Source organism: Haliotis asinina, chromosome 2 (assembly GCF_037392515.1).
Source record: "Haliotis asinina isolate JCU_RB_2024 chromosome 2, JCU_Hal_asi_v2, whole genome shotgun sequence".
Lineage (NCBI taxonomy): Eukaryota > Metazoa > Mollusca > Gastropoda > Lepetellida > Haliotidae > Haliotis > Haliotis asinina.
In genome coordinates, this window is record NC_090281.1 from 98,589,217 (window position 1) to 98,603,843 (window position 14,627).

At 39.9% G+C, this 14,627-nt stretch overlaps 1 protein-coding gene across 1 annotated transcript in view; it reads left to right on the forward strand.

The window, feature by feature from the left end:
• The window catches only part of LOC137274674 (arf-GAP with Rho-GAP domain, ANK repeat and PH domain-containing protein 1-like), a 115,378-nt gene extending 106,245 nt beyond the window's left edge, over positions 1–9,133 (forward strand). Inside the window, exons 40-45 of the mRNA XM_067808005.1 lie at positions 258–388; positions 1,022–1,135; positions 1,435–1,514; positions 2,459–2,506; positions 2,897–2,975; positions 3,111–9,133. Of these exons, the coding sequence (XP_067664106.1) occupies positions 258–388; positions 1,022–1,135; positions 1,435–1,514; positions 2,459–2,506; positions 2,897–2,975; positions 3,111–3,143 (485 nt within the window). The 3' untranslated portion in view covers positions 3,144–9,133. The remainder of the gene's footprint in view (positions 1–257; positions 389–1,021; positions 1,136–1,434; positions 1,515–2,458; positions 2,507–2,896; positions 2,976–3,110) is intronic.
• The last annotated feature ends 5,494 nt before the right edge of the window (positions 9,134–14,627 follow it).

Genomic DNA, 14,627 nt, shown 5'->3' on the forward strand with positions numbered 1-14,627 from the left:
GGCTTTGTTGGCATCTCTTTCAAAGGCATTAGACTGAGATGAAAATGTGAAGTACTACTGTTGTTGCATATTTTGAGTGTTGAATTTGTGATAATTACAAAGGGACATGACTGTGTAATGCCTCACTAACTCAGACCAGCTTGAAACCTGGACATTTGGTGTCAAGCCTGGTAGGTATGATAACGGTGCTGATTTGGGATCATTATAAGACATGCTATCCTGATCCTACATCTGCAATGATGGGTGATATGTTTCAGAGCGCCCCCTACCCTTATCGGAACTTGTCCTTCCTGTTGTGACGATGTGGGCTTCTCTGGAGGAAGATATACGTCAACACGCCAAAGTCTGCATGAAAAGCTTAGAAACTTTGGAGAAACTACAGTCAGCTGTGAGTACAGTGAACATCTATACACGAATGTTAATGTAATAAAACTGGTGTCGTGAGCATCTAAATGTTGACAACAGACAAAGAGACTTACAACAAACATGCTGGTGGAAATCTTGGAGCAGGATGTAAAACACAACTGGTTCTCTAAACATGATCAAGATGTTCCATTATATTTCTTGTTTACGCACATAATGAAATAATACATTAAGATTATTTGCCATTGATTACTCTTGTAGAAGTTCATATGCAAATATTCTGTCAATTGTAGAGGGATTCAATCAAGACGTGTTTGTGCAGTAGGCAAGCAGACAATGTAAATGTTACACATTCTGAGGCTGTTGTATGCTTTGTAGGAAATATATTGGGATTATAACTTTTTTGTTTGCAAACTGTGGTAACTGCATTATGTCAGAATTCCACGTGGCATTCATACAACCTTTTCTTTAATACCCTCCTAAGTATGACCGAATTGTTCTGCCCATACTTACAACTACTAATTCATGGTGGTGGCCAATCCATGCAGTTGGTGAAGGCCAGTTTTTTAGTGTGCTGAAAATCCCCACCAGCAGCGGTGACACATTTGATACAGACAGCTGATTGCTACACAGCCTCACTTTGGTTCATTTTTTTCAGTTGGATCCATCTCGAGCCTTGATTGGAGAGGTCAAGTTCAGTGACAAGAGAAAGTTCTCCAAGTATACCTTTCAGTTAAAGCAGGGGAAACTCGTGTGTTTCAAAGATTCAAGGGTGAATATTTCTCTTGCAAATCAACTGAAATCATATTACTTCAAGACAATGCCTGACACAATGGCAAATTATTAGCAAGCAGTTTAAATGACCCTGCAGCAAAGGGGTACCAGGTGAGATGAGATAATATTATCCAGCCCTTAACAGGGAGCATAATTTGAATACCCTCAGGAAGTTGAGAACACATTTGACTGGACACTGTGTCAGTGTCATAATGACAATAATAACAGTGGTTTTCAGGCGTAATCAGATCGGTAGCAACACTATTTTTGCCTTGAAAATGATAATTTTTTCTGAAGGGCACCAATCAGCTGTACTCCTGGAATGTAGAAGACATTATCATCTATCTGGGCATCGACAGCCGCCGATCAGGAGGAAAGTGAGTTGTTTGGGGCAGATTAAACATACAGTCCAACTTTGCTTGTTCGAACAGATCATCCATGTACAACCAGCTATCTGCCCATCAATGTATATAATTACTTTCTGTGTGATTTATATCATGTTTGTCATAAAAAGTCTATTATCAGTTTTAGTATCAGTTTCAAAGTGTATTACAGTACAACATTCGGCATTATATGGATCATTATGACCAACACTGCGTGAAGTTCAGTGAAAATAGTTTGTCAGGAAACCTTTTTTCAGATATTTTCATCATGATTGGCTCATCCTCATTGTGTGTTGAGAGATGCCATGGCTCACCGTCATTGTGTGTTGAGAGATGCCATGTCTCACCGTCATTGTGTGTTGAGAGATGCCATGTCTCACCCTCATTGTGTGTTGAGAGATGCCATGTCTCACCCTCATTGTGTGCTGAGAGATGCCATGGCTCACTTTCATGGTGTGTTGAGAGATGCCATGGCTCACCCTCATTGTGTGTTGAGAGATGCCATGGCTCACCCTCATTGTGTGTTCAGAGATGGCTCACCCTGTGTGTTCAGAGATCCCATAGCTCACCCTCATTGTGTGTTCAGAGATCCCATAGCTCACCCTCATTGTGTGTTCAGAGATCCTATAGCTCACCCTCATTGTATGTTCAGAGATCCCATAGCTCACCCTCATTGTGTGTTCAGAGATCCCATAGCTCACCCTCATTGTGTGTTCAGAGATCCCATAGCTCACCCTCATTGTGTGTTCAGAGATCCCATAGCTCACCCTCATTGTGTGTTCAGAGATCCCATAGCTCACCCTCATTGTGTGTTCAGAGATCCCATAGCTCACCCTCATTGTGTGTTCAGAGATGCGTTAACACTAATGGACCTAAGTTAGGGTTGTCATCTGTCTGTGATGCAGCGTTTAAGTGCAACTACTGCTTTTTGACTTCAGGTCCTCACATGGACTCACGTTTATCGTGAAAGGGGAAAAGATTGTCAAGTGAGTACCAAATAGTGTCAAGCTGGTGTAGTAGAGTGCGCAAGTGAACATGTTTTAGTAGCGTTTTCAGCAGTTTTCCACCAATATCACTGAGGTGGACAATAGAAAACCTGTGCGATTCTGGATGACAATATTGTCACCAGCAATCTGTGGCTGTCGTTGTGCTTATATCATTAATCACTGAATATGGCTGGAATTCCACTGAACAAACTAAATGAAGAACCTTACTAGCAACAAGGAGAGTGTACATGAGGTTGTGTTTGTTTGAATGGAGTAGTATATTTTTACTGACATGAGAGAAGGCACCTGTTTACATGTATGTTATTCCTCTCCTTCCATCACACAGGGTAGCATGTTCTCCTCTTCATGTTACTGCTTGTATCTCCACAGGGGCTACTTCGGGCGGAGTCTGTGTTTCACGTCAGAGATTGAAATGTTGAAATGGGCATCTGCACTCCTCGTTGCCCAGGTTTGTACATAACATATGTTTTTACCTGATCTTGTAAGCTTTCAGGGGACATGTATAAGAAATATATAAATTAGATGAACACCTCCGCTCAATGTGAAACTTGGCAGTTGAAGTGACACATATGTGTTGTTTCAGCATCCCGAAGGCATTCTGGCATCGTTTTCCTGAAACTCATCCCTCTACTTACATGTCATCTGTGAATCATTGGACACCCTGTTGTGATTTGTGCTGGACTACAAGGTCAGGGATCAGAATGCAACCGTACATGAATGTTGATCTTGCTGGGCACTCCTCCAGCCTGCACAGATGTGGAATCTGTCCATATAGTGGGAACCTAGTTGATATAGCCAACATGTTTGTGGTACTGTGTGTTTCATCTTGACTGTGTGAGGGTGTGGTTCCTGGGAAAGTGACTTGTGTCGTGAGCTTGAACATGAGGGTGAAGTGTTATTGTATGACCTGTGAAGAGTAAAAGGCCATCCTACCAAGCTGTCCTGTCATTCAACCAAGCTGTGCTACCTTGAAGCTTACTGTCTAGGAAGTGTTAGCTTCAGTAGAAGTGTTGTTCATAACAATAAGCCCATTCAAACCTAATGCAGAAATACAATCAGTCTCCCAAAGTTTTTTCTGTGATGTTGATGTTCTGGTTAATTCGTCAAGCCAATGTGATCAACTGAGAAGAGTCTGCCAGTGAGATATTTGAGGATCAGTCATATACGTTGTACATAATCGGGATGAAGATCCAGCAAGCAGATGAATATGGATTGACTAAGCAATCAGAACCTATGGTTGCAAGTTACAGAGGAGGAGGTAGACAGACTACAATATATGATGTGTGATATCCACCATCAGGGCCAGCCTGCAGAGTGAAGTTGGTGGCTAGAGGAGAGTGGATCAAGTGTACAGCTCCCCACACTGACATCAGTGTCTTGGAGTTGACAGCTTGTCACACTGTGTGGCCCGATGCAGGGCTGGGAGTCACAGCTGAAGTACTTACTTGTAGAAACATACATGGAGTTGTTACTTATCCCTTTAGAGCTTCTGTCACACTTCTCATCAGTATAATGGTGATTGTGTCTGTGAAGGTGTGAATGGCATGTGGAAGAAGACTCTCCGAGTTTGATTGTGTGTGTGAAGGTATGAATGGCATGTGGAAGAAGACTCTCTGAGTTTGAGTGAATGAAGTAACTTGGGGGCAGTTTTCTTCTCCCTTGTGACCTTTACAGGTTGGGTGACAGAACAACTTAATTTTCTACATACATTAAAGCACACTTAGATACCTAATATCTGAGGCTTCTCCCATTGTGCCAAAAAAACTAAGCTTAAATATGAAGACAACAAAGATGTTACATAAAGAAGAGTTGTGCAGGGATAAGCTGATCATATCATCTTTTCTGGTATATAATCTGATCAGAGTTCTAGAGCTTTCATTGAAGATACTATACAGACTGGGGACATCCCTTGTTTTGTAAGGATCTACTGAATGCTTTTTAAGGATGTATTGAATGTTGTTACGATGTAGCCTCTTGTGTATGTGCATTTATGATCCATATGGTCACTATGGCTGTCACGACAAACACGGGGATTGATTCAGTCTATAACTATACACCAGGAGGAAGCTGACTAATCCCATTCGGTGAATGCATTATGGGGATGTAAACATTGCAAATTCTGCAGTGTCCCTGTTAAAGGTTTAGTTGAACTGAGACACTTTTTCTGTTGAAAAACATATATGCAATGTTTCCATCAGTGATATTAGGTGAGTGAAAAAAACGTAAGACGAATATGCCATTTGCTCAGTTTCACAGTTACTAAAATACCACACTTGCTCTCATTACATATGAATAATGCAAAACTCGTGACCTTCCAGTGCCATTTGATCTTGTCAGCTACCATATTGACACTTGTTTCATATAATTCCATTGTGATGAGACTTTGTGTAGTGTTCTCAAATTATGTAGGAATAAGTCAGTGTGTGGTTAACTTACATCTGTGTCGGGGCCCAACAGTGTCGCTTTAGGACTCATGACTTCTGTGTAGACGCAGTCAACAACATGAACCAATTATTGGAAATATAGTACCTAGTATTATTAACACATTCCCTAATGATCACAAACACAGACACGCCTCTATTGTCGCACACACTTACATTGTCTCACACACACAGTCACACACAGACATGCACAGACACACAGAAGACCAGCTGATATGTTGTACTTGTAGCAAACACACTTCAAGTGTGTAACTTCATGTCTGAAGTTGAGTGTTTTTACTTCAGTGACTTTACAACAGGTGGCAGCACTGATCAGTCTTCCAGTGAGTATTCCCCCCATCCCTATCATTTACAGGCTAGCTGCATATCCATCTCGTAGTCCACCAGACCTTACATTTCTCCGTGAAAACACAAATGACTTTAGACATCCTCTATCTGTTCCTCAATGTCTTGCCATGTTCTCCTCAGGTTAATCAAGTCATACAGAGCCATGTAGAGCCATGTTTGTCTAAGTTCTCAGTATGCAAAAAATCCAGTAGATATTTCAGATTTTAGTGTTCCTTCTGGTATTATTGTTTCAATGTTGCATTGTTGCCAGCTTGATTGTGTCAGTAGTAGAACAAGCAAAGTCTGAATTAATTCAGCAGATGACCTTTTTATAATTATTTTGCCCTGTGTAGAAAAATTATCCTTACAACAGTTTGAAAACATTTTAATATTTGTGACGTTATATTTTTTATATTGCTTTTAACTGTACCATGTCTTGTCAACGACTGCTCATATTCTGAGTATCTTAAGTCCTCCGTTGTCACACATGCCTGTACAAGTGCTACACTCACTTGCGTGTACATGTTAATACATTCTGAAGTATTATACAGGCTGCCTGTCATTCTGTTTGTGTCACTGTATATTTGTACGTATTTGTAAATATTCATTCCCTGTTGTCTATGTTCAGGTTCAATGTGTTTGCAGTATACAACAATAGAGTCAGACACACGTAGGCGACTTGCTTTATCTTGACACCTTGGTAAAGTGAATTGAAAGGAATAATGTATTTTGTGTCAGTATTTAACATTTCTATCGTTAGCAGCAATTCAGTATCATGTGTATGTCCTTCAGTACACAGTAAAGTACACAGTAAAGTACACAGTAAAGTACACAGTGAAATAATTTCTTGTTGATGACACTCAAGTAGCCAGACTTGTCACAATGAGAACATTAAAATGTTGTTTTCTGAAGTATGGCTGAAACATTACATTTTTCCTTTACACTTTGTTCGTTTCATGCAACGTGATGACAGGGTATTGCCGCCATCACATGTAATAAATTATCCCACATCATTCTACCTTGGTGGGGATCCAGAAATCAGCTATCAGTAACAATGTGGTCATTAGTAGTAGCAACAAGAAGTAAGGCAGTGTTGTCGTTGAGACTTCTCACCCAACATTGATGGAAACATGTTGAATTTGACGCTTCATTGGTTAATGATCGCTTGTAGTGCTTCAGTATGCATGGCGGATACTTTGATCCTATTTTATGGTTTATACATATATATAGATACCTATAGACACAAACATGTCTGTGTGTGTGTGTGTGGGCATGCTCACGTGTGTGAGAGTGCAGCTGTGTAAGCAGGATAATTCCTAGTGCAATAATCTTTGTAATATTGTATATTCTGTGTGTTACTGCCATGTGCTGGACAGCCTGCTGCCAACTACATGGGTTCATCTACCCCTTCCCGGAGGTCAATAATTTGGCGTCCACTGTTACTGTGGTAACTATTCCCTAGTTGATGCTCTTGTAGCTGTGGCTAGTGTTTGGTCACTTTAGTTACATTGACAACAGATTTATATACTTAGTGTGCAGTGTTGAAATGTTGTGAATACCTCAGGAATTTGGAAAATATTAAGTTTGAAAATGTCCTGTGGGTACTTTGTTGGGAATCCTTGATAGGCCCCTGCTTCTGATTGCTTGTTAGATACATACAGTGTAAACTAGTTATGTCACTGCATGACAGCATAATGTGTAGGAAGTGAATATGGATTTGGTGCAGACAAACCATTGATACCATTAGTGAAACTCTGGGATTTGAACTCTTGATACAGATTCCAATGTGTCTTGAATTACGAAGTCTCGAAATGGTTCCCAGACCTTTCGGCTGCATTTTAAAATGGCTCCTGACTGTGGTAGATAAACAGGAGTGGGGCAAATGTGAAGTGGGCAGAAGTTAGAAGAGTAAGTAATCATTGTAAATTTTAGCCAGAATCTTGAAGCCACAATGTGACACATTTTTGACAATATTTTGGATGCTATAAAAAAATACACATATTGTGGCAAATGCACTCACTGTAGCCTCCTAATGATGCAGTAAGAGATTAGTTATCCTTGATAACTTGCCTGAAATCGATAACTGAAACTTTGAGGCGAACAGCTTCCAAACAGAGAATACTTGCCTTATATGGAATGTAAACATTTGCTCTCTGCATTGGATGATTTATTGATGGTGTTTGCAGAGCGGGTTTAATTCATGAGTTATTGATGGTGTTTGCAGAGCGGGTTTAATTCATGAGTTATTGATGGTGTTTGCAGAGCGGGTTTAATTCATGAGTTATTGATGGTGTTTGCAGAGCGGGTTTAATTCATGAGTTAGTTATAGGATATTTGTGAAAAGGTGCATAACTCTATGGCGTTCACTTGAAATAATGTTGGAATATGTGAGAGTCAAATTTATGCAACGTTGTGTGAATTCATGCAAATTTTTTAATTCAATTTTGTAATCTAAATGGCTAATTTAAAGTAACATACATGGTAGCTTCCTTAAGTGCTGATAGTTAGAACAATTGAGAGAAATGCAATATTTTTATAGAGAAGTGTGGTGTGAAATAGTGCCTTTACATGACATTTATCTTCTGGGAGCGTATCTGATTATTCATTTTTTGTAAATGCTTTGTCAGAAATCATTTTTAACTTAAAGTATTTTATCAATAAAATCTTATGCAATATGATATCTTTTTGATAAAGAGTTACTTTTTAATATTTCATGTGTAAGATATATTTAAATGTCAGTTGTTGAGCATGTTATTTTGTTGTGGCTTCAGTCACAGGAATTTGAAATGTTGATTTTTATAATGACAACATTTACATTTGTGATGAAATGTTTTTAACAGTGCTTATAAGCAAATACAATGTTTGTAGAATATTTCGTCATGAAAATGTCAGATTCCTCTGTTCAAATAGAGAACAGCAAATTCAGGTACATGTCAGTTGTGAAAGGGATAATGATTTTATTTGATATTATAATATTAGCATTATAAGAGGATCAAATGACGGAGATTAATAAGTGAGCAACAACTATGGTGGTAATTGTTAATAAGTCATTAAGGAATCTTTCAGCAGCATTCTTCCCTTGCCATTTGTTCATGTATGGAGGTATGTGGTTCAAAATATATATGATCTATATGATGGTGTGAAGGTTGAAAGGGCATCGACAAAAATAGATTGTCACAGTTAATGGTTAACTTCTGGTTGTTTTATCAAACCTGGTACAGTTTTATAATTTCTGAAAGGTTCTTGATGCCATTATCTGCTTTGCATTATCTAGTTGTTGTATCTGTTTTCATGGAAACAGCTATCAGGTTTGTCACATTTGAAAAAAGTGAAATAGAGACTATATTTCTGGTCTGTCATGTAAATGAACATGGAAATAGTACTTGTGGTTTGAGACTGTTTCATTTTAGAAGCTGTTGTATATATTAATAGAGTATCACCAGATCAACTTTTCGTCCATCTTCAGTGTTTTTTGTATCTTTATTTTAAAAGATTTCTGTTTAAAAACAAAACAAAACTGTTAACGTGTTCTGAGCAATAAACTTTGTGAACTAATATGACGTAAGTAAGTTCTTATAAACAAGCTGTATTAGAATTTTCTTTTCATTCCTGTCCAGATTGAGAAACAAGCTATAGATGACATACCAAGTAACATTCCTTGTCTGTGTCCACACAGTGCAGTGTCCAACTACCTGCACACTTTACCTGGCTTTTGCCAATGGAGAAGACCATTTTCACAAGTCTTCTTGTTTGTACATAATATATGAGTTAACTTTTTCATGTCATATATTTTAGATACATTTCAAATTATGACAATAAATGATGTGTTTTAGATAAATAGGTGAGTGCTGGTGTTTTTTGTTCTGGACAGAAAAAGTCCCTGCTAACTTTTACTTGTCTCTCTGAGATGATTCTGTGAAGGAATAAATCCCCGCTACCATGTGTTGTGTCTGTGCAATTATTCTGTGAAAGAATAAGTCCCAACTGCTCTGTGCTTGTCTCTGTGAGATGATTCTGTGACAGAATAATTCCCCAGTACCTTGTGCTTGTTTCTCTGTGATGATTCTGGGACTGAATAACTCCCCAGTACCGTGTGTTTGTTTCTCTGTGATGGTTCTGAGACAGAATAAGTCACCACTACCCTGTGCTATTCTCTGAGATGACTCTGTGATGGAATAAGTTCCCACTACCATAGGTTTGTGTCTGTGATGATTCTGGGACAGACTGAGTCCCCACTACCTTGTGCTTGTCTTTCTGTGGTGATGCTGTGATGAATAGGTTCCCAGTACCCTGTGGTGCCTGATTATGTTCTAGGCCATCAAAAGACCACACAAAGGTGACGTCTATGTAACACATGAATGGCCACTGATGGGAAGCATAGTCTTGATCGTGTAGATAGTGGCATGCCTGTTAAAGTTTTTGTATGTAGGAATGGCCTGAAACCAGATTTTTGGTGTCCAGGATTTTTTACCAGCTAGATTTCAGACAGGGCTGGTGCAAGATGTCACCTTGCAGGGCTAGACAGATTTGACATCCATATAGATTTGAGATTCAGCGGAGATATTCATACAGAATGTATTTACAAACAGCCATCTATATTTACATACAAATGACACACAAAAGTCGTTAAGTTTTAAGATGCACTTACACTTCTTACTATCATCTCAGTCTTCAACACAGGGTAGAAACACAATTTCTTTATATCGCATGCACACACACATACGCACACACACACTCTCTCACTCTATCTGACACACCACACTCACACATATATATATAGACTTAGTTGTTCATTCTGGAACTGTTTGCACTACCCATTTTTATTGTGACATTTGCTATCTTAAACTGTACAAAAGTACAACTTTGCTTACTGATTATGGAACTATGGAAACATTCTTTGAAACATATTTTAACCAAGGAAAAATGTGCATATGAATGTGCAGTGTGAAGTAACTCAGTTCCTACAAACAACTAACTGAGTATGGTTTTACACCGCTTTTAGGAACATTCCATCAAAACGACAGCAGGGGACAACAGACATAGGCAAACAAATAATAACAATAACACAAATAATAACACGTAACAAATAATGCTGTGAATGTATGCAGTAATACTCTGCCCTCTATTGTTCTGAGTTTGGACCCCAGGAAACACCTGGACAATATTAGGAGTGGACTCTTTCAACCCCACTTACGAGGGTTGGCTGAAAAGTTCTAAGCCTCACTGTGAGAAAAAAAGTTACAAAGTCCACATTTGTAATTTATTTTTCTACATAGTCCCCTTCCAAGTTCACACACTTTTGCCAGCGATGCTGCAAGGCCCGAATCCCGGTCAGGAAGAAATCTTCTTCAGCTACCCTAAACAAATCAGTCACAGCGGAAATGACGTCATTACTTGCAAAATGGCCACCGGCGAGTTCCTTTTTCATTTTGGGGAACAGGTGGAAGTCAGAAGGAGCCAAATCAGGTGAATAAGGAGGATGGTCAATGAGTTCAAAGCCACAATCGTGGATTGTTGACATGGCCACCACCGATTTGTGAACAGGCACATTGTCTTGGTGGAAGAGGACACCTTTAGCGATCATCCCTCGTCGTTTGGCTTTGATTGCTTCTCGCAACTGGTTCAGTAGATCAGCATAGTATCTGCCGTTGATAGTTTGACCTTTTTCAAGATAATCAATGAGCAGAATACCCCTGGAATCCCAAAAGACTGAGGCCATCACCTTTCCAGCTGAAGGAACAGACTTGGCTTTCTTCGGAGCTGGTGAATCAGGATGCTTCCACTGTTTTGACTGTAGTTTTGTTTCTGGTTGAAAGTGATGTATCCAGGTCTCATCCATGGTTACAAATCGTGCCACAAAATCATCGGGATCTGCTTCAAAACGACGCAAATTGTCAAGGGACATCTGGAACCTGACACGTTTCTGTTCTGCTGTCAAGAGCTTTGGCGCCCATCTTGCAGAAACTTTAGTCATTCCTAATTCGTTGGTGATAATATGCTCAATCCTCTCATGAGAGATGCCCACTACACTAGGAATATGTCGAGTAGTCAATCGTCGATCATCCACCAACATATCGAGCACTCGCTTGATGTTTTCTGGAGTGGTTGCTGTTGAAGGCCTTCCTGAGCGTGGGTCATCATCAATGCTTTGTCTGCCACGCTTAAATTCTGCAGCCCACTTCTTTATTGTAGAAAATGAAAGAACATCATCCCCTAGAGTGGAGACCATGTCAGCATGTGTCTGTGTTGGGGACATCCCTTTCTTTTGCAAGTACTTGATGACTGCCCTGTATTCAGTTTTGTCCATTTCTGATGATTTCAGAGGGTAGGTTTACCAAAAGAGCTGTAGTTGAGATAAAACTATTAGTACGTTTGTAGTTCTTGTGTCTATGATTCACTAAATGATTGCCCTCATTGGTGGCAAACACCTGTCTCTACCTGGTGGGGAAAAACCACTCAGGCTGAGAACTTTTCAGCCAACCCTCGTAACTTAACTTGACATGTGGGCTGACAAGTTTTATTGTATATTTACCCTTCAAAATAGAAAGATGTCGAATCTTCAAATGTGATGCACCAAGATCAAATCGTGCTTAAATACCTGTAAGTGGCTATATACGTCGGCAGTGACTCATACCTTCACACGAACACTGGGACATCTGAAACCGGATGTAGCTAGAGTACTGTCAAATATGTATTGTTTTGGTATAAGCCTGCTGCTCGAGCACAGCCGTCTCCGTGATGATAAACCGGTACAGGTACATGTGTTGTTAATACCCAGTGGAAAAAAAAATTGAATAGGTGCCACAAAGCTAATTGTTGTGATGTCGATATACGGAATCCCAATGAAAGGCCACCAGTTAGTGAGATCCCTTAATAGCTCCTCTGCCGGAAATATCAATGCATCTCCAAAACTGTTTCAGTTTTCAATGTGAAAAATTGATAAAGTAAGCTGTATCAACCAGCACAATAAACCTGGATGAAGGGAGAGGGCGTAGTGAGTTCAGCTGCACTCCGTCAGCAGCCCCAACAAGCATGCCAGCAGATGGCGGAAAAAGGCAAGCAAACATAGCTCAGGGAGATAATGTTTGTTAGTTACCTAACACCGCCGTACACCAACACAATCCATTGATTCCTTATGCTGCTTAGTGTGTGAAATGTCTATACCAGTATGTATACAATCAACATAATGCTTAGCTGGTATTCATAACCACATGGGTTGGCAATTATTAAAAGTTTTGCTTACTATAGTTCCCAAATTAAAAAAAAAACAGGTAGAGGACTGTGATCCGAAACTGAACCTTATCAACCATTACCCGGAGTCTCATACAAGGACAGGAACATGGTCGCAAATGTGCATCTTCGATAGTGGAAGGACGGGTGATTTTGTTCTAAATTCATCCTTATGAAATGTATCGTATTAATTTACTGTAATGCTAAAATCTAAACATGCAGACATTTTCTCCTTCCACTCTGCTAGACCGTCCTGTGAACATGAATCCATCCTGGCTGAAATATGCAGTCTATTCTTGAATATTGTGAAATGCGTCATTGTCGAATTTTCGATGAAAATCGTTCATCTCTCTCTCCCTGTCACACACGCTCTCTCTCTCTCTCTCTCTCTCTCTCTCACACACACACACACACAGAGAGAGAGAGAGAGAGAGAGAGACGTGTCGTTCCACTGTTTGATTCACTCTCATTATCTCCAACCTTTTAGAAAAATGCACCGTAACACTGGAATGTTAGCCGTGAAACACCATCTCAATAATCCGTGGACATCTGGTTATTACACAGTACGATTTTTACTGTTTTTATTTATGAATCACTGTCAATAATGAGACCAGGCGTCCGCAACCGGCGAGCGTATCCTTCTTCTGCACAGGTAGATCCTGTCACAAAGTTTGGGAAGAGCAAATCAAATGTTCACTTGATCCGTGATGCAGTGTATGAAAATATTGCGTGGCATCCTCTCTGTCGTGGGGCGTCATGAGCAGATACATACACAATATATACAATGATTTGGCTTTCCAGTTAACCGAATGTCAGTGTATCCCGGAGAACCGTTGTTACCATTTACTGATACGTGTATGGACGTGTATGGAATGTTTGACGTTTTGGTAATGGTCCCTTGTCGAGATACTGAGATATTCACTACCCATGGATGAAGGACACTTTGGAGTTCATCGAGATGGTCAGACAAGCCTCCTCTACCCATCGAGTGCTTAATGGTACGGCAGTACTACTTTACTACCCATGAATGAAGGACACTCCTGCAGATGATGAGAGAGCACTCCTTTACGCGACTATGATACTGATTCTACAGTTTTCATGCTCCAGTTACAAGAGAAAGCCAGGAATGGAGTTTGGTTTCAAGGAAGGTAAAACACATAATGTAGATGTTAGACAACAGATGAACTTGTTGAGTTACTAGTTCACAGATCCAATGTACTGTTAAGCAACGTCCACGTTCCACTGGCGATACTACACCATTAGGTCGAGTCGCTACAGAATGGTACATGTCTTTGACTCACGTCTTGGTACCACCACCCTCTCCTCCTTGTCGTTAACCCGGGGAGATAGTTCATCAGTCTTGTCCTCCTCTGGACACTTCCTCCTCTCCATCTTCCTCACACGGGTGCTGACTCGACGGGTGCTTTCAACCCTCCGCCACATCGTCACCATAGCTGAAACCAATAACAGATTATACTCAGGAAGTAAATCTTAAATCTTAATCGTAAATCTTAATCAGGCAGTCTACTGTAAATCACTGACAGATCATAAACAGGCAGTCTACTGTAAATCACTGACAGATCATAAACAGGCAGTCTACTGTAAATCACTGACAGATCATAATCAAGCGTCTACTGTATGTTGCAAAGCAGCTCGCATGTGGAAAAGAACACGTCTCCATGCACTAAACAGGAGGAAATGTTTAATCAATAAACCGCACACTGACTATTTGCGTACATATTACATGAGTAGATTTTATCATTATCATGAATAACTGAAAACTAAAGCATTTGGTTTTTACTGTGTTTATCAAACCTTTAAACAGGTATTGCCTTGGTTTCATATGGTTGATGGTGAGAATAATTAATGGAATTCAAGCAAACGTCGATAGAATGCAATTAATAGAATTCAAACAAACACGTTTTACACCAGTCTAGATGGAACTTATAGAACATATTTGTTTTAGACAGCCACGGGTACTTTGAAGGTTTCGCACTATCTATATTGGTGTAAAACGTCTAAAATCGAACTCATGCCCATAATTGGCTACTCTGGTGGTATCGGTATCAACAGACAACTTTGCTCCTTTGGTCCTTAGCTCA